At 39.1% G+C, this 24166-nt stretch overlaps 1 protein-coding gene across 1 annotated transcript; it reads right to left on the bottom strand.

Moving 5' to 3' along the window:
- Positions 1-1349: 1349 nt before the first annotated feature.
- Positions 1350-23222, bottom strand: LOC139479241 (uncharacterized). The gene is given in 28 exon segments (XM_071262099.1): positions 1350-2320; positions 2826-2873; positions 3686-3958; positions 4332-4564; positions 5400-5520; positions 6618-6765; positions 7216-7487; positions 7601-7785; positions 8285-8423; positions 8900-9238; positions 9445-12378; positions 13305-13521; positions 13962-14202; positions 14504-14776; positions 14965-15222; positions 15636-15783; positions 15997-16258; positions 16683-16865; positions 16967-17310; positions 17499-18020; positions 18125-18454; positions 18563-18728; positions 18965-19220; positions 19461-19809; positions 20182-20427; positions 20527-20687; positions 21138-21194; positions 23132-23222. Coding segments are annotated over 27 exon segments (8751 nt in total). The 5' UTR covers positions 23187-23222; the 3' UTR covers positions 1350-2320; positions 2826-2834.
- Positions 23223-24166: the final 944 nt, after the last annotated feature.

Here is a 24166-nt window from a genome sequence, read left to right as displayed (position 1 = left end):
TCGTTATACTGTCCATTATCCCAGGACCCCGGTCTACGAGTTGTCGCGGTATCTAAATGTACAAAGTCTTGTACTGAGGAATGAGAACTGACCAACCTACCGGCCAGTGCTCCCATAACCAGGATCGCCAAAACGCAAATCTTTCTGAGAAGCAATGTTCAGGCCAGTGTAACGCTACAGGTGCATGGCTCGCGTTTGTGCAAATGAAGGTGTCGTTTGATCTGTAGAGTGTTACACTGATCACAGTCGGTGATGACCAAGTTGATAGAGGCACACTTGACGTGTTGATATGTTGACATGCGTAGATAATTATGATCAAGATAAACAGGTACAGGTGTACACAATAGCGATTGGGATCTCTAAGTACGTTATTTATGGACCAAATTGTTGACATGTCATACTTCGAGATTGAGATCGGGTTCACGAGGTTTTGATATATGTATAAGACTACTTTCTTGTCTTACACAAAGAAAAGTGATGGGGTAACCTAGTGGTTTGCCCGCCACGTTAAAGGGGCAGGTTCACCCATTATATCCACCCGATCCTCATTTTAGTCGGCTCTGGGCATTGATGGTTCATTGTTATGTAAAATTCGTTGACATGTGTGATAAGATGACATTAATAGATGCTGAAGGGCCACAGATGCATGGGTGAACATGAACCCTTGTATGAAGCCTGGAACCAACTTTGCCATTAAACAATCACACCAAGTACCCAGGGTTTGGCCAAAGTTTCAACCATCGTTAACCTATGACATAGAAGAAACAATTTATGGAAAAAAACTTCTTTAGTTATTGTATTGTGTCTTCTTTGTCAACTTCTAAATAATGCCTATCAGCCAATTCATAGTTACCTATCAGCAGAAGATTTACCTAAATCCCATTTCATCAGTCCTTTCATTTTGAAAAAAAACAGTGCAGGCTAAACAAATACATTCTTCAACTTAATTACCGTTATGAATATCAAATCCAGTTCTCGCCAAGGACAAGATAGAAAGAACATGACGAGTCTTCAGTGTAAAAGACTTTGCATTGCACTCAGCAAGTTTAATCCTTCCAATGTCCCTCGTCAGGCATTTGGATTAGAGTAAGTTCCTGGTAACCTTGTTTGCTTGTAGTAAAGGGAGACTTAATGGATCGGTTGGTCAAGCTCAGTGACTTGGTTTATTGTGTGACATTGTATCCCGAAGGCGCACTCTTATTTATCAATCACTTGCCTACATAATAATAAAATATGTTGCTAATCCTTGTACTATTAGACACAACTCCGGATACTCAGACATGGAATGAGTCACACGAATGTTTTATAATTGAATGTACATTACACCTATTTGCAAAATAAGGACACTATTGTGTGTATATATGGCATTTATTCCTGATGTTTACGTCAGTCGAAGCATTTTATGTCTAAAAGCATGGTTGATACACATGTATGGCAGAGTGCAAATGTTTCGATTTTGGTAAGCGTGAGCCTTTATTACATTAAATATTACAAAACTGACGCTTCAGAACATTAGCAGTAAACAAGCTACCGGCAAAAGGCAATTATTGCACATTTAAGCTTCATTTAAAACACGCATGTCATGGCACAATACATAAAAGCTGGAAGAGTTGCTTTTTTACAATTATTAACTAACAATCTTTAAACAATATGGGTTTTACACAAACAACTTGTTTTCAAATAATAAGTCATATCTCTCAGTCTCAAGTTCAGTCTTAAACATAACAGAGAATATTTCAACCCCTTTATGTCGAAACCCAGATTATGCTTAAATGTTATTTCGAAGGTGACACAGTTCTTAGTTTGCTTGTAAATATTAACTCCCTTATTGTTTAACTCCGGCTATCGAAAAAAATATTTTCTCAAAGTGTTGTCAGCAATTTACTTAAATACCTTAACCCTTGTATCTTGAACTGCAAGGCATAAGGGCATTAATGAGATAAAGTTTTACTTTCATACAGTCATAATTATTCGGGACTGACGAAAATCAATACGGGAAGGATATTGATGATAGATACATGATTCATATATATGCTTATACGTATCTTGTCGAGAACATCTCAGAACAGATGCGTATGGAATCGTACAATAGACGTCCTGATATATTAGAAAACATCACTATTCTACCAGATTTCTTTTCTCCAATTAAACACATTTGACATATATAACGTAACTAAATAAAAACAAGATTGTCCTGAACCAACATGAATGATTGCATAATATATGTTGTTCACATAGAACATTTGCTTTGAGCAGTAGGCGTGAAAAAAGGTTTCAGAAGCAAAGTTGATACACATCAGTTCCTTGTCCATCCACTAGTCTGAAATAGAAACATGTTTAACAGTTAAGTATCGAAACATTCTTTATTAAAAAACAATATCATATTAAATAGTCCTGAGCTGAAACTCAGGCTCAAAGCTTTATTCATGTTAGACATGGATTGTTGTGTCTCATGTGAGTAGGCCTGTCACAGGATGGCTTACACATCAACTTCGCGTCAAGCTAAACAATCAAATTATCTCAAACTTGCTTTTAGCATCAGCAGAAATGTATCTTTTCATCGAGAGATTCTTTTTAAATAATTGTACTTATCAGGAGTCAAATGGTTGCCAGGTGTCGATAGTAGTGTTTTCTTTCAATACCATTTGGAAGTTGAATTATTGCGAGAAAACGTGCCAACCGGTTGAATTAACAGATTAAATAGTGTTGGTATACTTAAAGTACCACCAACAGATCCTACTAATGACCAACCGTGTTTTAATCTTCTTCGCTTAACAGAATGTATAGTTACCTCAAATAGATTTACATATAAGCTATATACTCACATCAAACGTTCAACGTCCATTTGTTCTATTAGACCGCCACGCCGAATACTGAAATCGAGTAACAAATAGGTATCACCACTATTTGGCACAACAACAAAGGTATTAAAAGATATTGCATGCTGATACACGTATTTTACACATTTTGAAGTTTTGATTATAACTTCTTTAATGTCCGAATGATAATACTGATGCTCAGAGTGAGAGTGTGAGTTGGCTTAACGCCACTTTAATCAATGTTTCAGTTATATCACGGCGTGTCAGATTGATGTGGGAGGAAAGACCGCATTCGAAGTGATGTACGTGTCAGTTTACTACAGTGTTGAAACAGGTATGATTCTGACAAACCAAGAACCAGGATTTGAAGCCACGATCATAGACTTCTGCAGCTGGCGCGCCTAAAAGACATATCTCAGTACAAAGAATTGCTGAGCCTTTTACATCTCCGCCACCACTGATAAATGTCATGAGGTGAAATGAAGTGCGTGGTTATTGCACTAATATAGAGATGTACATGCATGTGTGTGCGTGTGCGTGTGCGTGGGTACTGTGTGTGTGAGAGAGAGAGAGTGGCTGCTTGTACTAGCCTGAACTAATGATAGTTTCATACAAATAAACCACTGAGACACCATGCCACAATTTAACATAGACCCCGACTTAGACACAGTATATGTACTCGGAGCTGACCAGTCCTTGTTTTATCCCCTTAATACCGAGCGAACGAACAAGTACCATCTTTTAGCGTCTTTTAGCATGAACACGCCGGGGATTGATCCCCCGACTTGGCAGACGCTCTATCCACTAGACTATGGATGTTGTCCCGTCTCTTCTACAATGTATTAACATCAATGATTTTTACGTACTTTCTTGTACCATCTCTTGAGAGAAGTCCTGTCTGGGATGTATTTGCTGACCGTTGTTTTTGCATTCTGGACATACGTCTGGACATCGGGTAATCTGTCCAGAGACCGAAGGGGTATTGGCAAGCTTAATTCTATCTGGATCTCTCCATGTTCTGGGTGCCAGACAGTGATTTGGGGTTTATATTTTGTGAGAGCATCACGTGTGTAGTTCGTCAACTCCCGATTGACTAGGTTCGGGATTTTCTGCAGGTGCTCCTCCAGGATAGATTCGCCCTTCGAGAAACACAAACAAACCAATTTTGCAAAATGTATACCAGTAATCATGCAGCCCCATGATCCCGTTTCAAAACGCAATCACAGCACTTCAAGTCTTTGGTAAACAATGACGGTCCCCATAGTCAAATAACAGCGACAAACACTATTTCCATAAGAATAGAAAATTTCTGCTATAAGATTAGAACAGTACAGTCAAAGCAACTTAAAACCTGGATTACAAACAATTTATTATACAATAAAAATGAAATAAGGACAAGTGGAAACGAAGTATAACAAATTTGTTGTTCGTACAGAATTCAAAGGTTCCCGAACACATACAAAACATTTGTAACTGCACGAGAGTGTTAACTCACCCATGAAAAAGACTTACTTCTTGATATACATTGTTAGTGAAAGAGAACAGCATCTGTAAATCGCTTCGTTGCTCAGCATTTATCAGATGAGAACTAATCATGTCTCCCGAATTCATGAGCATATCCTTGAAGCTGCCGTACGTCTTCACTGTGGTACTGCAGAGGCGATCCATGTAGGGAGATATAGAATTAGATATCCCAAACTTGCTGTCTACGATGTGTGGTAGGTCCATGATCGTGTCTACTGTCGCTAGGAATACACACACAAGGTTTCGTAAATGTAATATAATATATTTACTCAACCGGGCTTCATTGTTAATTGAAGTCAGCCTACAACGAGAAGACAAGGTGGGGGTAGCAAATGCCAAACCAACTAGACTCGCCCCAAACTTTATGGTGTCCCTTTACTCACAGAAACCGTTCGTGGTGGATTCAAATTCCAAGGAATGTTGGGATCGTTTCGACCACTACAACTGTTTCGGGTGATCATAGAGGCTACAGATAGTGGCGCTTAGTTTGAAAAACAATCAGCCGCGCCGATTACCTCTATATTTACACCTATATCTGGCAATGTCACATCTGACCTTTTCATTTTATAGCACAGTAGGAGTTTGCCGTAATGTTCTGTTGCGCAGTGGCCTTGTTGCGCAGGGCAGGTTGTGTGACCAGCCGAGATAGCAAAAGAGGCGTAGATGTGAGATTCATAACAAATGTTACTTACATAAATTTCGCTGTTTCCTTTGAAAATATTAATATTCCTAACGAAAGTATTTACTTTATTCACAAAACATTTTTTTTATTAATACGTTATTGACCCTTTTCCTATGAACCAGAGCTCAACATGGGTCTGTCACTTCGGTCATTCTGCACGGAGGTTCAAATCTGTTGCCTCGCTTGCCAATTCTCAGGGGGGAGTGGTCAAATGATGGCACGTGGTACTTGCACTTTAAGAACCACTTAAAACACCGATTAGTGAAAAATTCATATTCCAAACCTCTCACTGCAGACGTCTTGTATCTGAACAACAAACTCCTGTTTTGTTTCAAATAGAAGCCCCACATTGACAGTATTGTATGACAACTTACTGGTAGCTTTCATCTGTACAATGTTGTAGCGGTGCTGATAGATATCCCACATGTTTTGGATCATGTCATCTAAACTTGAGATCATCTCTACAGCATCTTCTACTGTTGTGTCCACTTTCTCCTGAAAACCAAGCAAAGCACGTGTTGTGCTTCAACAAGACGAAACAGATAGGGGCATTGAAGACGATTATCTTGTAGTGTTGATAATGTGAAATTTATAGTCTATATATACTGCACAGTGAAAGGAGTGATATTTTCATTGCAGTGAACATAATGCTTTGACAGAACTATGTGTCATAAAAGAGCTACCTCCGCGCAAATTGTCTCCCGTTATCGTATGTGTCTGGCCCGTACACAAACTGTTGACTTTCTTTTCACGTTAGCTCCACATTGACAAGGCAAACTGACGACAGATGGTCATTTCTGGAGTTCATATCGCTTCTTGCCATTTGTTATTTTGTCTTGTAAATATTTCGTAATAAGCTGTAAACCTCTCATTTAACTTGTCAGTCGAGATTGGTCGTTTCCCAATGTGCCATTTTCATCACTTGGCCAGCGTGTATTCCTTCGCATCCAACAGCGGTCTCGAAGCTTTAAAGTTGATTTTGTATTTTGATTTTGGTTTGTATTTATTTAAGATTTTCCAAACTCAGAACTACTTTTTAAGTTGCAATTGCAAGGGGTGGTGAAACGTCCATGCGTGTTAGGTGGGGAGAATTTACCTATCGGTTTTACATTTGTAGTGATTAAAAAATAAATTTCCTGAAGACAACTGCTCAAAATGTATAGAATAAATAGGATATTCCATGTGTCGAGTGAAATATCACATGCTTCAGGCCGTTGAAAAAATAGTAAATTGCCTGCTACAAAAATAACTTTACTGCAAGGTGTTTTCCTTTAAAACAATTCAGGCTCATAGATTCAGATAGCTGAAAAAAATATCTAATCTCTTTACAAAATCCCAGCGCGTTGATTTTCAAAGGTACAATTATTTTCCAATCTAGTTTCTAAAATTTACAACTTAAATTTTACAAAGGCATCAACATCAAATTAAGACACATCGCTCTTGGTATTAAACCTAACGCGGGACGCATTAGACCACATGTCCCCCTCGTCATACTGCTACAACTTAACTCCGACTGGTGTTATTTGAATTTACTTGCTTTGTGTGAGAGGAAATGTTAACTGACGTCGAAGAAACACATTTCTGCAGGATACCTTTGCAAGGACAACCCAGTCGTTCAAGAGATGGTCATAGAACTCTTTCACATTCAAGTCATTGGCATTCTGTAGGTGTTCTGTCATGGATCTAGTGCATCGAAAGAATCTTCTGAAAAAAGTCTTTACAAGGTGTTTGTACAGCTTGCTGCAAACGATAAAAGCATAGATTTTATTTGTTTGTCGTTGATCACCGCACTCGGCAATATTCCAGTTGTATGAATACTTTGATCGATATCATGACTTGGCCAACCGTGCCTCCAGGAAGGATGAAGAATTACATGTTCTCTGGAATTGTTTGATAGGCGTTACTTAGAAGTTGAGAAGTTGATGGATAACTAAGTAGACACAATTTATGGATACCAACTTCTTTATTTACTGTTTGGTTTAGATCCTTATACCGTTTATGGTCTCTGGAATAGATAATTGCTTATGTACTTACTCTGTCGCTTAAGAATCGATTAGATAGCCCCTTATGACCAGTACAGGTTGATTGGGACCTATTCTATCCTGGAATCCATACCGGATGAAAAACACAGCTCAAGGAAGGATGAAGAGTTACATATTCTCTGGAATTGGTAATTGCTCTTGTACTTACTCTGCCGATTCAGTATAGTCTCCCATGTCTGCCATGTAGAAGTCATTACGTTTGTACATGCTCCTGATATCCCTCCTGATAGAGTCCAGCTGTTTCTCTATGGTAGCCATTTCTGACTCCAGCAGGTTTAGGTAGGGAGACAGTTCCTCCTTGGTTGCTTGTGCAATCCGATGGTACTTGCTTGACAATTCCTCTCCCATAGACTTGTACACAGAGTCTAAAGTGGTCTTTGCATTTTGTCCATTCCTTTCCACTACCTTAGTCAAGTAAGCCTGTTAAACACAAATCATTTTTATTGCGAGTTTATATAGCACCTTCACATGTATGTAGCTTTCAATATGTTCACTTACGTAAGCACTTTAAAACGTTCCTGAGCGTTTCATACCTGAGTATTGGCGATCATCTGTGGCCTCCAGGATATCCTGGCATGGAGAAGACATGATGTGTTGAGTCTGAGGGCAACTATGTTGTCAGATACTGGATTTGAATCCTCCCGATGATAAACCTCAGCCTGTACATATCTGGAGTTCACATATCTGGCATCCCCGTGAAGACTCGTTCCAGGGTTATCTATTAGTGAGAGAGCGAATGAGCTTTATTATACATTTCACACACACCCAGTTTGTTTGATATTTGCACATATATTACTGCACGTCATATTTAAGGTCAGATGGGATATTGATATATTTTTGTAGTAGTTTCAAGTCTTTGAATGGCATTCATAAATTCTCTTCCTTTTGTGTATCTCGTCTAAATGCCATTTATAGTGTTCCTCATAATAAAGAAGTTGACATCCATAATTTCTCTTCCTTTTATGTATCACTTCAAATGCCACTCATAGTGTTCCTCATAGTTAAGAAGTTGATATCCATAAAACCTCTTCCTTATGTGTATCTTTTCTATATGACATTCAAAGACTTGATTCAGCATCAACAAGAAAATGATGTGTGTTTCTCATAATAAAGACGTTTACATCGTAGATCTTGTAGTTTTGTATCTGACAAACAAACTCATGTTTGGTTTGGTTTACTTATTCAGTAGTTGTTGTAAAAGAGAAACCACAGACTACCTAGATCAAAACGCGTTTCAAGCTCCACCGCCTTCCAAGATGTCAGTCCAGTGGCTAGTGTCCTGTTGTTGATCACTATGTTGAAGGGGTTCTCTCCCATTTCAACAGAGGCTTCCAACTGCTTAATCGGACATTGCATCTACAACAAAGCATGCATAAGATGTAACGTGCATGAATAAACCTGTCAATAAAAGCCATCATACTCTTTTCATATTAAAACGATTGTACGAGTCCGACTATATCATGGGCTTGTGTTTATAAATCACTATCATATAGAGGTAATACCAGGTGTTTGCGAAAAGTTCGTGTATCCAGCTCCACCGGCGGCACCCGTCACAAACACACATGAAACACAATTCATTTGTTCACATGAACAGACACGGGAACTTACAAGGTACAAGTTATTCAATATCACCTTTTCCTAGCAATATCACGTCGTACAGCAGGAGTGTTTAAATTAGAAAAGTAACTATTGTGCTCAGGGTATTATTTTTTTCGTGGCTATTTAGTGCAGTACATCCATTTGCTTGTTTTTCGCACCCTGTATATATGAATCAACAAGTGTCAGCATTTCTTTCATCCATATCAAAATGGACCAGAAAATGGTGTACTCACTTTTAGCTTTAACATTTGCATTACTGTGTTCAACTCTCCTTCGACAGCAAAGTTCTTTCTTTCTCTCGATGCTGTCAGGTAGGCAATATCCATTCCAGCAGATACTTTCTCACTGGAGGTACCGATGTGGGATGTAAGTTGGATGTCCATATCTGTGTATGGGTGCCTTATGCCAAACACAAAACTGTAGTTGGTGTTACCATAGCCATAGGAAATGTCGTCCATTCGAGATGTGAGGGTGAGGGTCTTTCGGGAGTCACTGGAGTAGGACACTTGTGTTTTTCCATTGAAGACAGTCCTGCCATCATTCAGCAACATTGCCGTCTCAAGCTGGATGTTCTGAAGATTATTAACAACAAACAGAACATCACAGAATATGTTCTAATTGAGGCTATAGAGCATTAATGTGTACTCTTTACGATGACAATTCCTCTTGATAATAAGATCAATGCATCAATTTGAATACATTCAAAACAAAATTTATCTAGCATGTTGATTCCATATCAAATAATCAGTACATAGAATTAGTGGCATGCTTTTCTCACCTTGCCAATGGAAGGAAGTCTGAGAGAGAGATCTGCCTGCTTGTTTTTGTCATCCGGTGTGAAGACTGCTTTCATGGCAATCTTCTTTGTGTCATCTTTGTCTGCATCCCAGGAGAAGACTCCATCCACAGTTTGGCTTGAACCTGTCTGACTGTAAGACCCATCCATTTGGAGACTTCTCAGAGGGGATCCCACTTTGAGGGAGCTATCAAACATCTTGCTGTTGCGACGGCTACGGTCCTTAACATTCACATCATAGAAAAGTTTGTGACCAGCCGCTTCATTCCAAATGAATTCTCCATGACTTTTTGTCTGGAGCTGTGAACTGAGGACATTTCCAATGATACCAACAGTACGGGATGGACGGATAAGCTTCAATATCAGGTCCTTGTTCAAAAGAGACTGTCTGCTTCTGTCCATCAGTTTTGCTTGGAGCTCAATATTGCTTTCAGGATTGTTTCTGTCGCAGTTGATCACCATTACTCCATTAAGTTTTCGTAGTTTTCGAGGAATGAGAACATGTGTGAGTGATAACTCATATGTCGATTCAGCAACCATAATTAAACTTTTTGCTCTCAAATTTTCTAAGACTCCTTCTTTGGAGACCACAACTGTAATGTTGCGAAAAGTATAAACATCTGAGTCAATAACTACGCTTCCATGGAATTGGTTTGTGCTAAAGGTACTATAAATATTAGTAGCAATGTATTTACTCCCATTACTTTCTAACTTAAGAGCAGCCTTAAGACGTCCATCAACAATAAAATGATGATAAATCAAAACTCGATAACCAAAACCTACCAAAGGCACCTTTGTCTCAACTTTGAGAGTAACATTTCGTACGGAGGGATTTCTAAATGAAAGTTTTACAAGATCTCGACCCTTATTTTCTTTAGATTTTAAAAATAAATTTATGTCAATAAATGAATCCAAAACAAAATCTGAACTTAGAGTCAGTTGTTCCCCTTTACTGTTTTCGAACGTTATTTTATTCTTGAAAGTCTTGTAACTCTTACAACGACCAGTAAAGAGAATGTGTTGCCTCTCATAACCAGTAATTGGAGTTATCAGTTCAGCTTTCACTGATCGGATTTCATTTACTCGAGGAAATAACGTAAATCTAAATGTGATGACATTGTCGTCTCTGTAGCGAATGTCTAGTTCTCCAACTGAATGTTTTCTACTTTCTCTTGTGTGATCAAATGTAAACCCAATGTTTGTGAAGTTCTCAGCAGGAGTAAAAATTGTCAGATGTGTATGAAAATCATCCTTCCTAACAAATACAAACTCAGTTCCTACTGTTTCATTATTTAGCTTGAAAGTGCTGGTAGCATTAAATACTCGATTAACTTCTGTAATTTTAAAAGTTCCTTCCATAAATTCATAGCCATGAAAATTGGTGTGGAAGGTCATATTCCCCTCTTTCCCGTCCTTTTTAGCGGTTGAATACATTGTAATCACCATGTCATCAATTCTTATGTCCATTTTCCCATAGTAATATGATCCATTTCTGAGACCACTAATTACTACTTCACTTGTTCTATATTTTTCAAATGGGGTTTTTACAAGAAGTGTTACCGATGGATCAACTGGATCTCTTTTAGTCCAGATAGAGTCTATTGTAATTTGCTTGTGGTTCCCATACATAAATGTTGTGTTTCCATACACTTTGTCTCTCAAAACAAGTCCATCAAAACGATATGAAAATATTTTAAAATTTCTAAATGGTGTCGTGAGTTCTATCAAACTTACACAATACCGCCTTTTGTACCCAGAGGGTGATCTGTGTCTGGTTACATTGTTGGTCATGCTGAATGTTATATTTTTGGCATCCATGTAACGGAGTGTTGCATATACATTTCTCCAGTCTTTGTAATGTTGGTAAGATAATCCTGTTTCACGAAAATATTGGATAGGTGTTCTAAATTTCAGAACCACTTTCGTTCTGTCTCCTTCTTTGACACCAACAACCATACCCTCAAAGGTAGAATCTTCCAATGTGTATAAAGCAATTGTATTGAGTGTTGTTGGAGTTATTTCAAAGTTGAAAGACACCTTAAGTACTTGCATACTCTTGTTATTCGATGTAAATAGCACTCTCATTTTATGTCCATGTTTGTAGACAATCTGCACTAAATTCGAATATCCAAACATTTTGATTTCAGTTTGGCCTTGACTGTTGTTTAAAGGACCAATATAGGTAAACGATACTACGTTGTTTCCAGCTGTAGTCTTTAGTGATATAGCTAGTCTAACGTTTGTCAAATTGACAAGACTGAAGCTGAACAAAGCCCTTTGGTTGAAACCATAAATAGCTTCAGCAGTCAAAGCAGCTTCAGATTTACCAAATGAATGCTGATATTTGACGGTGTTGTTTTCAAATCCTTCGAAAGGTGTTGTCATCTCACCCTTAAAATCGATGTGAGCTAGGTCGTTGTATAAGAATGAAATTGCTCCTTTTATTTGTTTCCTCTCATCATATGATAGGCTTCCTTTCGTTTTAAAATTGACAATGCCTCCAACATGGTGCAGATATAATTCATACACCCTGTCACCGTTGGACGGTGATGACAATACTCCAATGGCTGACAATTCCAACCCATTACGTGTATTTGATGGCATCTTTAACTCAGCTGCATATGTGATCTTATTTTCTTTACGTCCCGAGGAAAATGATCCAACTAAAGAAGCCTTCTTTGTCTCATGATCAAGGCTTACTTCAGCATTTAGATATTTCAGTTGGTGAAGCGGTGTCTTGATTTCAACAAGTGCCGTCGTCTCATTTGCGTTTCTGGTGAACCCACACTCAACCGAAGTAGATACTGCTTCATTCTTCAAGGAACCACCTGTATGTTTCCTGTAGTTTGCTGCAAGTTCAGATTCCATTGTGTGCGAGTTTGAATTGTATTTACCTTGAATGTCGAAACTGACATCCTGAAATACAATCAGTAAATACAGTAACTTGATTTTTGCAGGGAGCCAAATATTACTTTAAGCCTAGTTAATCTCCAACACATGGTTTGACTGGCATGGAGCCAAATATTACTTTAAGTCTAGTTAATCTCCAACACATGGTTTGACTGGCATGGAGCCAAATATTACTTTAAGTCTAGTTAATCTCCAACACATGGTTTGACTGGCATCCAAATGTGTCAACATACTCAGATCTTGGAAGTTAGATATTGCAATGAATAGGGGTATAGCACACGTTTCATTTTTATTATTCATTTTTTATGTAACTAAATTCATTTTGATCAAATGTCACACAATACTTTCTTTAACATTAGAATAATAAATATGACACGGGTTAGATATAAAAAGACGTTATAAGATGAGTGGACACCCACTGATACCTGGTACACAGGGAGCTATTACAATCCATCTACACTGACAGCCTGACCAACCCTCTATTTATGGTACCCTAGCTTAAAAGAACAGTCTGCAGGGTCATAACAGTTTCGCCGTGGACAAAAAGTCACATATATTTGAGAACAATTCTTACAATTTGTTTCTACAATCTTGGAATATAAAAATATTTCAACATTGGAACAATTTAACGACTTTCTCATCAAGAGTTAGTGTATTTTTATCCTGTCAACTTTAACTAGCTAGCCAACTGTAATTAGGTGTTTTGAAATTTGATGCAGTCATACTGTAGAGTAGATACCTCTTTATTTTAATTTTCAACCGAGCGCTTCAGGTTGCGGCCTAGCCAACGCCCAAACATCCGATATCAAACTACTGTATTTCCTCTATTTGACACTATGCCATCTACTAATTTCTCGAGAGTCCAATCAGAATCAAGCATTCATCAGTGTCATGGTAAAGAATGATCACTGATCAGCCATAAGTTGTCTTACCATTGGACCAATCCCAGTCTTGAGTTTGTATTTGATATTCACTGCCCTTTTGTTCAAATGATGGTCTACTGACGCAGAACCCGTGATGTGTCTGTCGGGGTTTCCAATCTTCATCCCATTCTTTACTGTGACATCTGCTTTGGTATGTCTCGTGTTGTGTGCGAGGTCACTTTTCAGAAATACGTTCAGATTTGGGTGCTGTTGGTTCGTATAGCTCCTGTGTAAGAAAAAAGCATAAACGTAAAGACTTTCCTGCAAATTACCTGTAACACAAATACTGTATTCATGACATATTTGTTGTACCGCTATCAGCAATATTCTAGCCATTTCTCTTGGTGGCCTGTAAATAACACTGTCTGAACTAGACAAATCAGTGGTTCAATTAACAAGCAACGTTCGACGCCGTCAGGGTACGATGACAAGCCATCACCAAGTCATCACGCATGGTCATTCAATCCATTTAAGATTACTGCCGCGAATCAGGCTCAGTGGCCGAGGTACATGTCTACTACCGAGAACAGACAACCGATCGACTGACGACAGATTATGAAGTTCAGCTTAAATGCGTTTGTCATAATAGTTATTGAAAATGTGTTTTACTAAACGTGGGACTTTCCCCATGAGACAGTAGGAAGGTATACCTATGCTTTCACTTACATATGGAACATATACTTCCAGCGACTTTTTGTGTTGTGATCTGCAAGCTTTGACCTGAACGTATGTTTGTTGTTCCATCCGCTATAGGCCTTCGGAAGATTGTACTCCAGGATGATTGTGGGGTTGACTGTTTTCTTAGTACCTTCCATATTGCCTGTGACCTTCGCATCCAGGAATTCAGATCTCACTATTACCTTTGCCGAGTGTTTTGTCTTTTTACCAGATATTTCGTACATATCACCTGTTAAAAACATCTCATCTTAGACTTCTGCATACTTGTCATTAAGTATATAGAGTACGTACATATTTAGAATGTATTATTTATACATCTTGCCTTTTATTTGCACTATTTTCTAAACAAAATAAACAGTTACACGTAGTATTCAGATCAACATATACACATGCAGTTGCCTCTATTGTCAGTGCTGCTGAATATCGAAAATGAGTGACGTTGATGTATATTATGACTGTCAAGCTGTTCTGTTGGGATATGTGAAATATGAACCATATACTATGATTTGACAATAGACCATGATGCTCACATTGAAGAGTAATTGACTTTTTTAGAAGCTTGTGAACATCCAAAGTTACTCCTCCCCGAAGTGATTTGCTCTCCTTATATTCCCATTCTCCCTTGAGTGAGACAAGCTCAAGTTTTGGGGTCTTCACCATCAGTGTAGGGATGACCTTGATGACTGACTTCTTCCTGCCACTTTTCTGGTACATCCAGCCAGCCTCGAGAACGTAGTCCTGCTTTGGAGCGAGGCTGAAGGTACCATTAAGACTCTTCTCAGCGTTAGAGTTCATCAAGGAGGCTGTACAAAGAAATTGATGTAGAAGTAACCCTCATTATCATAGTATAGTGTGTGTTCTCAATAAAACATCCTTAGAGAATGTCATTGTTAGGAACATACTGTAAGAACTATGATTGTTTCATGTGTTCTATTATGGTAAATTGTTAGCATACTAATGAAAGGGTAGTGATTTTGAAGAGTCTACTTGCATTTAAAGCTCACTGCATTCTTTGTTAACCCTTTGAGCGTTAACTCAACACTGGCTTTCTTGTTTGCTTCAACCTCTACTGTTCCACTGAGCAGGATGACTTTTGCACTTGGACGTCTGATCTCCAGTCGAGGAATATAAGTTATAGATGATCTTTTTCTCTTTATACCAACTTCACTGATGACAATATATTCTGATGATTTATCAACAGTCAAATGGCATTGCAAGCCAATATTTTTCTTCTCAAATGTCATTGAACCTGTGGTATAATACGTAAATTATTACAATACACATCTTAATATTAATCTTTTCAAATCAATTTTGTTTCTGTAACTATCTCAAAGGATAGACATGCATATCGAGGAATATCAGTTGTTGTTTGTTTGTTTGTATATTTGTTTGATATCGCACTCAGGTACCATGTCCAGCTATATGACGGCGAACTGTACATAATCAAACCTGTACCAGACAAACCAGAGATTGACATCATGAGCATCGATCTACGCAAATGGGATACGAGTATATGTATCAAGCACGTCAACGAGCCTGAGCAACCCATCCGATAAAATTCATCTTGTATGTTCATAGCACATTAACACTGAGCATTTCTCAAAATCATTGCAATGCAAGTTTTTAAAATGAATAATATTATTTGTTGAAAAATCAAACTGCCTTTAAGATTTGCTTTTGTCCAAGGGGTCAATGCTTTCATCTCAAAATCTTTGGATTTCTTCTTCAAAGAAAATAATACGTCAGTGGTGCGGTCAGTTCTTGATCCAGGTGTGTTCAGGATGAACTGTACAAACGTGTTCTGCTTAGCCTGTAAACATTGAATCAAAACAGATAGTTCGGCATATCAAACATGATGGACGTTTACGTATATGCTACCTTTGAGTCCTTGGCACCCATGATTGGTTCCTAGAATCTTTTTGGACATCATATTGATAGGCTCAAAATATGAGACTTTGCTTTCTTGAAATCTAAACAATTGCTTGGTGTAGATCAATATTAATAGCATATCACTCAAACTTACCCCTGATTGTTTCGCCATGAGCTTGTATCCAGTGTGTGTGTCCCTCTTATAAAGAACGAGGCTTTGAGAGAAGGGCCCTGTGAAGGGGAAGTATGGAGCATCATCCACCATGGAAGCATTAGGCCACTGGAACTCATTACAGAGCTCAAGGCCGGTAATGGTGGCAAGCCTGGCTCCTGTGCACAGTTCCAGTTTCTTCCTGTTTCCTGAGACCAAGTCTTGTTTCTTCTCCTGATCACCATGAATGCTGAAGAACTCTGTGCTGTAGAATATGGATTGAAATATTAACCCATACGAAATTTTTAAGATTTTGTTTTGGATGACGGATAGTTTCGTTTTCATAAATAGAAGTGACAAGACCCATATTCATTCATCTCTTCTAAATCTCTTATAAAGAATGCCAGTGGAAATATAAATCTATGAACTGAAGAAGAATGAGCATTTATGTAATATGTTTTGAGGTGTCTAATCTATATTTATATTTGGTTTTTTTTATAAATTGTATTTAAGGAATACTGAAGATGTATTATGATAGTGTCAGGTTTTGCTCTTTACAATATAAACCTTGGCTTCAAGATATTTATGATCAGAAAACTAGTCGTCCCATGAATATGAAAATTAGTATTAGAGTAAATCCGAGAAATGATATTCTGTGTACTCTGTTCAATATAATATGTTGTTCCTACCTTACATCCAGAATTTCCATTTTCTGCTGTGGAAAGTCAATGCCGGCGCTAAGAATCTTTCCTCGGTTGAGTTCAACACGCCCTTTCAAGGCAGTGCTGGAATGCCATCTGTTGACAACTCTAAGACCGGTTTTGGTGATAAAGGCATCCATACTCATAGTGCCAACAATCCTAATGGATCCACTGGAAAAGATTGTCAAAATAAACATGAAGTACAACTGTACAAATAACTTCCCTTACTTAGGTTCGGAATTAAAAGAAATATTTCAGATATAACAACTTACCTTGGCTTTATGATTCCATCAATGAGGAGACTCCTTGGTGGAGCCATTATGTTTCGGAAATCCACTTCCCCTGAGGCCTGAATGTCGATGGTGCCTGTTCCATTGACCTTGAGATTTAGGGGGAGTCCGGAGCTGGTGGGGAAGATCATGCTGCTGTCCAAGATCATCATACTCTGGGTGAAAGAGTAATCATGCTTCTTGGACAACTTGCTGAGTAAGTCCAGAAAGTTGAAGTTCTTGACAGAAGCGATGGGATCAACGTCTTTGAAGTGACCATAGTACATTTCATTGCCAAAGAACTTCATGTATATGTCGCCTTTAATGTCAGAAATGTTGTCGGAAATCTACAATTTAGAACATATAAAAAGTAAGAGGGGGAGGGAATTAACATTTAACATCATACCAGCAATAATTTGGAATATAAAATAGAGATAAAGAGGTAAAATATAATATTTACTTCATTTTAAATATTAATTGTGTAATATATCCCTACTTACCTTTAACTTCACAATCATTATTTTCATATACATACCATTTCTTTTTTGGGTAGCCAGTCTCTGAAGAAAGTGTATTGACTGAGATATTTTTCAATCAAGTACTCCATACCTTCCATACGTCCACCCAGCTCAAAGAGATTGAGAGAGTTGCCAAAGAGATCCACTGTCATGTTGAACACTGCAGAACGAGGAATGACGGACCTATCTGAAAAGATGACATTACTCTCGAGCATGGCACCAGCGTTGAACTTATCCATGAAGACGGAGACTTCATAGTTGCGTGAATGTTTCAGTCTTGAGAGGTCACAATTCATTCCAAGGGTTTTGTCCTGCAGAATTCGCCTGATGGTCTGTTTCTGTGGACTGGATGTTTCCATCAGGTTGGTAAGATGAGACCAGACAAAGGACCCAACTTCATTCGCTATGTCAGAGTCGAGTGTTCTTTGAATACTGCTGAGGGCGTCTTCAGATGGACACTGCATGACAGCCAAGTAGGCAGCAATTCTCAGCTCGGAGTCCTCATCAGAATCTTGGTAGATGGTCATTACTTCACTTCTCTGAAATGAAACACATGTTGTGACATTATGGTGTTATTGAATAATGACATTTAAATGTAACAAATATCATAGTCAAGGGTTTGGTATACATTTCCATAACTTACATCGGCAGTACATGGTAGTCTTCTGTAGGCCTGGATGGCGGCTACTCGGACCTCCATGGGGTTGGCTTGTCTGTTAAAGCAGCTGCTAAGCGTAGTGGTCATTCTGTTCACATGGCCTGCATTTCAGAGAGCACGAAGTGCAACTAGACTAGTCTCCAGATTAGAATCTCTGATGTAGCAGCCATAACCAATGGTCTTCTCCATGTTAGAGATGATACGTGTGACAGTGGATTCCTCAGAACACGCTTCATGATGGTTGCAATAGTTGTTGACCATAGTGGAGATAGGAAGCATGACCACCTTGCTGTACTGTGATGTGCCAAGAAGTGCCTACAAATAAATAGATTCAGAGTTGACATTAGATTCATAAAATGGTCAGTACTTTCGGGGAGAAAGAATACCATTATTATATTTTCTGTGATGTGACTGTGAGCTCACTTTTACGTCCTGCAACATCTCCAGTGTTGGGTAGTGTATGAGAGACAGGGATGTGATCCACATGGTTGCCTGTGCACCAGTGACTTCTCTTTTCAGCAGAATGTCTTTTAAGAATGCAACAGATGCACTTGTGCTGGCTATCGGTATTGAGTCCAGGAAGATACTCCTGGAAACAATCAAGAATGAAGGTTATACAACAGGAAGAAGGCTTAGTGCTTACAACGAACCCACCCCAAAGGAGAGGTATGAGCACAGAGGACTATGGATATTCCACAACCTCATTCTACAGGTATTTTATTATTTGTTGATTAGGATAAAATATCAAATATATTGAAATTGCGTTAGAGCAAACAATAAAGGTCCCTTTAATATTGTGACATAAAAGCCATGGGGAGTACAAACTTGACTCTCTCGCTGTTTTCAGTGCAGATAGCCCCAGATTTAACTTGCTGGTAGACACTGTTCATGTCATCACCATGCAGGTTTTTGATGATGTAGACAAGCTCAGAGAATAAGCGTGCGGTGTCGGGGCGGATATCCTCGCGTGTATTCTGACAGATCTCTCGCAGTTTACTCTTAGCATCTCTCATTGGTTGGTCTTTGTTTCCTGGGCCATAGGCATGTTCAAACACAACTTCTGCCCGATTCCTTATGTAATCTAGAACATTAAGAATGTACGAGTATGAGGAATATTTATGAAGCATGATAATCGTTTTATATATGTGAACGTATTGTTTATATACTTGTCACATGATTGTCACAACTACTTTGCCTACTACACCCAATGGAATCTGTTTCAGCAGAAAATCGAGATAATGAACAGATTATTCCCCAGCTGTTGACGTTTTGTGTTCATGAATTGTTTTCTCTGCAGAGCTAAAACCAGAAGAGCGATCACCTTGTCTTGTGGTAACACCAGATCTCTGAGTCTTGTAGTTAAGTTTCTGAAGGACTTTTGTGGTGGCACCGCTGGTGGCACTGGAGAAAGGTCTGAATGTGTGGGTCTCCCGGATGAGAGCACTCTTGAGGAGTCCATTCTTATCCAGTTCCTGTTCACATTCGTGTGTACTCTTCATGAGGGGCAGAGACTGGATCTCTGAAGGAACTCTGTACTGCATGCCATGGATGGAACTGTGATAACCATTACGATCAGTGCAACCAAGGAGATCTTTTGTTTTTTTTATTGTGGTAGAAAACCAGCCTTGAATCACTTTGTAGTCGGTATGACATTCACCCGTGACATCCCTCTGTAAATACGTAAGTCTTTATTAGGGATGTACTATATATTTGTAATTACTTGATGTACTGGATTTGGTACATAAGTTCAAATATCAAGAATTCACGCTGACACTATGGATAGTTGTCAAATAAACCCGTAAAATGACAAAATAATGATAACCACCACCTTTAAATCACGCCCCGTTATCATCATTATCGTTATCTTCATCATCAACCGCCCTTAATACAACATGACAATCATCTTAATCAAGGAATGTGGACGCACTCGTTCTTGACTTTATTCTGAGAGACACCACCACAAACAGTATTTTTTTAAATACTACATATTTTTTCATGCTATGAACAACCACACTACATTTTTATTTCATTGACATATTTACTTCAAAGACGCTCTGATCTCCATCCAGGTTATCCATACTGTTCTGGACAGCAGTGAGAAGACCTCTCTTGATGTTGAGAGCCCACGTGGTTTCACCGTCAGCTGGACACAGCTCCTCTACCACGCCATCTTGGAAAGAGAACCGAAGTGGAGATCGTTCCAGATTCCTCTTGAATTCCCCAGTTTCGTCAACATTTTCCATTGGGTTAGAGGAGGTGTCAGATCGGTACACTTTGACATCGCGGAGCTGCGGAATGGACATGCAAAAATGTTAAGTCATTACATTGAACTCTTGTATTATGTGTTTTATGTTATGATGTATATTTTTTATGTACAATTTACTTACTCTAAGAGCCATTTCGCATTTCGACAGCACCTCGATGTCAGCAGTTGCCCGGAAACCAAGAGACGCTCGATCGCTTGTAGCTCCCTCCATGGACGTCTGCGTCTGAACGTTGTAATCGAACACATACGTCGTTCCGGGGACGTATTTGAATTTGGATGTATCTGGCGATAGATAAAGCTGCTGCAACTATTCTCTTTAACTAAATGAATATGTACAGCTGATGGATGCTTAAAGAGCACAGATGGCCCTGTTCTCTAACTCACCTTTGTATCCGGTGTTTTCGTGTTCGCATCTCGAGTTCGCGGATCCATTTTGAACTGAGACGATATATTTCAGGGAACGAACACTATAAAACTGGCATTAGTCTGGACGAGGACAAGCAGCTGCACAAACATATGCATGCAGGCTGCTACATAAGTGAAATAATCTTGAACTCGGCGTTAAACCCTATTTCACCCCATCAGCGAGTTTCTTTTGGTAGAGTCTATATTTCCTTAGTTTAACTATTAATTACCCAACATTTTATTTGTGTTTATCAATTCCTTCTTAGTGTTCTAATTCATGAGATAAAGCTGTTCCTTTTACGCAAAAAGAATACCACGTCAACTCACCTGTGCATATTCTGGCACATTTCCCGAATCCTTTTGCTCTCTGATTGTTGATCAGACCTTTAAACAAACATGACAAACTTTCATTTTACTCCAAACATATTTTAGCAAGCAATTGCATTTTGGTAACTATTTGCTATGAAAAACGTACAAGTGACTGTTCAGAATATAGAAGTAACTTTTAAGTACATGTAATTGTTCAAACAGGTACAACTATGCTGACACACTGAAAAGATGTGTTAGGTTTAATGTAATATTTGTGAATATGCTCACACAAGTCAAATAAAGTTGTTCTCGGTATTTAGACATGAGCTAATCAAACACAACATTGTGGTCGTTTAGGTTCACATCTCATTCGACGTGTTTGGCGATGGACTTGAGCACAAAACCACGTCATTTCTGATTTCGAATTTAATTTGATTGTGCGTTTTCAGAGTGCTACAGTGTATATTATTTTTAGCATGATTATAGACAAAATATATGGCGTGGTTGGTGTGAGAGAGGGGTGGTAAGGGGTGGCGTCAAATCACCTAAAAGAAGTAAATTAACAAGTGTGTATACAATGAGATCCTGTTGTATCAAACACGCGTTCGAAGTTTGAAAGGCATATACTGCATATGAGTCCCCAAATGACAATTTGAGGGAGTCTGACCCACTCTTCTTGCAGCGCCTGGCCAAGTTCAGCCAGCGTGGTCGAAGGCCTGTGATCTTAACGCACACGTCTCCTTGTCATGTTGTGCTACTTTGAGCTGCTGCGGAGAATTGGCGATTCATGCACGGTTAGCACAAAGGGTGTCAATATGTTGTCTCGATAGTACTGTCCCGTGACCCTTCCTTGCACAATATTGAGTTGGTGATGCCACGCTACACCATAACCGATCCACCGCCCAATCTGTCATGAGGTCTCAAGTTGACATTGGCCTGGCATTCATTTCGACGTCGTCAGACACGACCGCGTCTCATCTGAAAACATGACACGTGACCAGCGACGATTACCCCAGTTTCGATGTTGTGTACACCATTGACGTCTGTTGGCAGTATGGCGATTTGAAAGGGCGGCACAATACATGACCGTCGAGATGAGCTGCATGTGCACGACTTCTAATCGTTTGAAACCCGTGAAGATCGGGGCTGGAATATGTATTCAACAACCCAAGCTTGCAGTAAAAGGCGACTATGCTTGTTTTAAGAAGCGTCTAACAGGATCGGGTGGTCAGGCTCGCTTACTTGGTTGATGCGTGTTATCCTACCACAATTTCGTGGATCGACGCTCATGATGTCAATGACTGGATTCTTTGGTCCAGACTCGATATATACTGGAATATTGCATGGTGCGGCTTTAAAAATCAAACAAACAATCAAACAACTAAACTCATCGATTGACCGATAACTCCTACTACAGTAGCCTGATGAAAGTGTGCAGCAATTTCATTCGCAGTTTGGGCTCGATTTCGTAGCCCAGTTTCAAGCATGCCAACAGTTCATACACAAACAATTAATTAATTCCTTGGAAGTGTCAAAATCAGAAATGAAACCCTGCGCAAGTGCGTGGCGCAACTGCGTGAGACACGTGCAAACTTGTGGATGTTGTTTGGTCATAAGGTTTAAGGACATAAACGTTCTTGCATGGGATGTGTGTCGTCCACACTTATCTGTGTTCCAATACTTGGCACATATATATCAAAACATATATATTCACCTTCCCCATCACACTAACCGCTACTGTATTTGGTATAAAATACCTGATAAAATTTTAATCGGCCGTTATTCTTATTTCTTATTTTCGTATAACTTATTTCAAACGTAAATCTGTTTCAACAAACAACAACACTTTGTTAACTCGAACTTTGTTTACTCTAACTTCACTTACTCAATATATCGGACTATGATTGCCCCGCTATAGGCCTATTTCATCACTCCACTGTCATATATTACAAATATACTGTCCATTATCTACGCGTTGTCGCGCACTGAGGAATGAGAACTGAACAACCTACCGGCCAGTGCTCCTGTCAGCAGGATCGCCAGAACCCAAATCTTTCTTAGAAGCATTGCTCAGGCCCGTATGCCGCTACAGATGCATGGCTCGCTTTTGTACGGATGAAGGTGTTTGTTGCGCACAGTGTACACTGATCACAGTCAGTGATGACACCGCTGATAGAGGCATACATGACGTGTTGATATGTTGACATGCGTAGATAATTATCATCAAGATAAGCAAGTACAAACGCACAGAATAGCGATTCCAATCTCTAAGTACTTTGTTTATGGGCCAAAGTGTACAGATTGTCCTATTTACTGTTTGACAAACATGAGATAATCAGCGTTACGTTGTCGTATATCGAAATCGAGGTTTAGATATATTTATAAAACTACTTTCTTGTCCTACACAAAGAAAAGTGTAGGTGTAACCTATTGGTTTGCCCGACACGCCAAATCACGGGTTCGCTTCCCCATTTGGCGTAAATGTATGAAGTCCATTTCGGTTGTTCTCAGCCGTGATATAGTTGGATTTTTGCACAAAAGTGGCGTAATGCCATACGCACTCTCTCGGGCTTCCATATTCAAGGAAAGAAAACGAAAAATAGTCGATCAAGTTAATATCAACTTTCGACTTATCGAGATACAAACTGACGTAACCATTTTAAGATTAGTTCTCGCAATATGTATTGGGGTCCTTACTTGGACTTGTACTACAGGTTTCCGTGTGTGTTTTATCAGGTGACCAATTTGGGTACCTCTGCATGTCTTTTCTTTGCAAGAAACGCACCCGTTTCTGCGAAGACCTGGCTATCACTACTCTACTTTTATAAACACAAGCTCATGATATAGTCGGAATCGTACAATCGAAAAGCAGAGATTTCTTATGAATATGGGGCGGTCGGGTAGCCTAGCGGTTAAAGCATTCGTTCCGAACGCCGAAGACCCGGGTTCGATTCCCGAGATGGATACAATGTGTGAAGCCCATTTCTGGTGTCCCCCGCCATGATATTGTTGGAATATTGCTAAAAGCGGCGTAAAACCGTACTCAC

Source organism: Haliotis cracherodii, unplaced genomic scaffold, assembly GCF_022045235.1.
Source record: "Haliotis cracherodii isolate W230 unplaced genomic scaffold, xgHalCrac1.p SCAF_4, whole genome shotgun sequence".
NCBI lineage: Eukaryota > Metazoa > Mollusca > Gastropoda > Lepetellida > Haliotidae > Haliotis > Haliotis cracherodii.
Note: the sequence above shows the minus strand (reverse complement) of the source record. Positions and strands in the feature narration are given on the sequence as shown.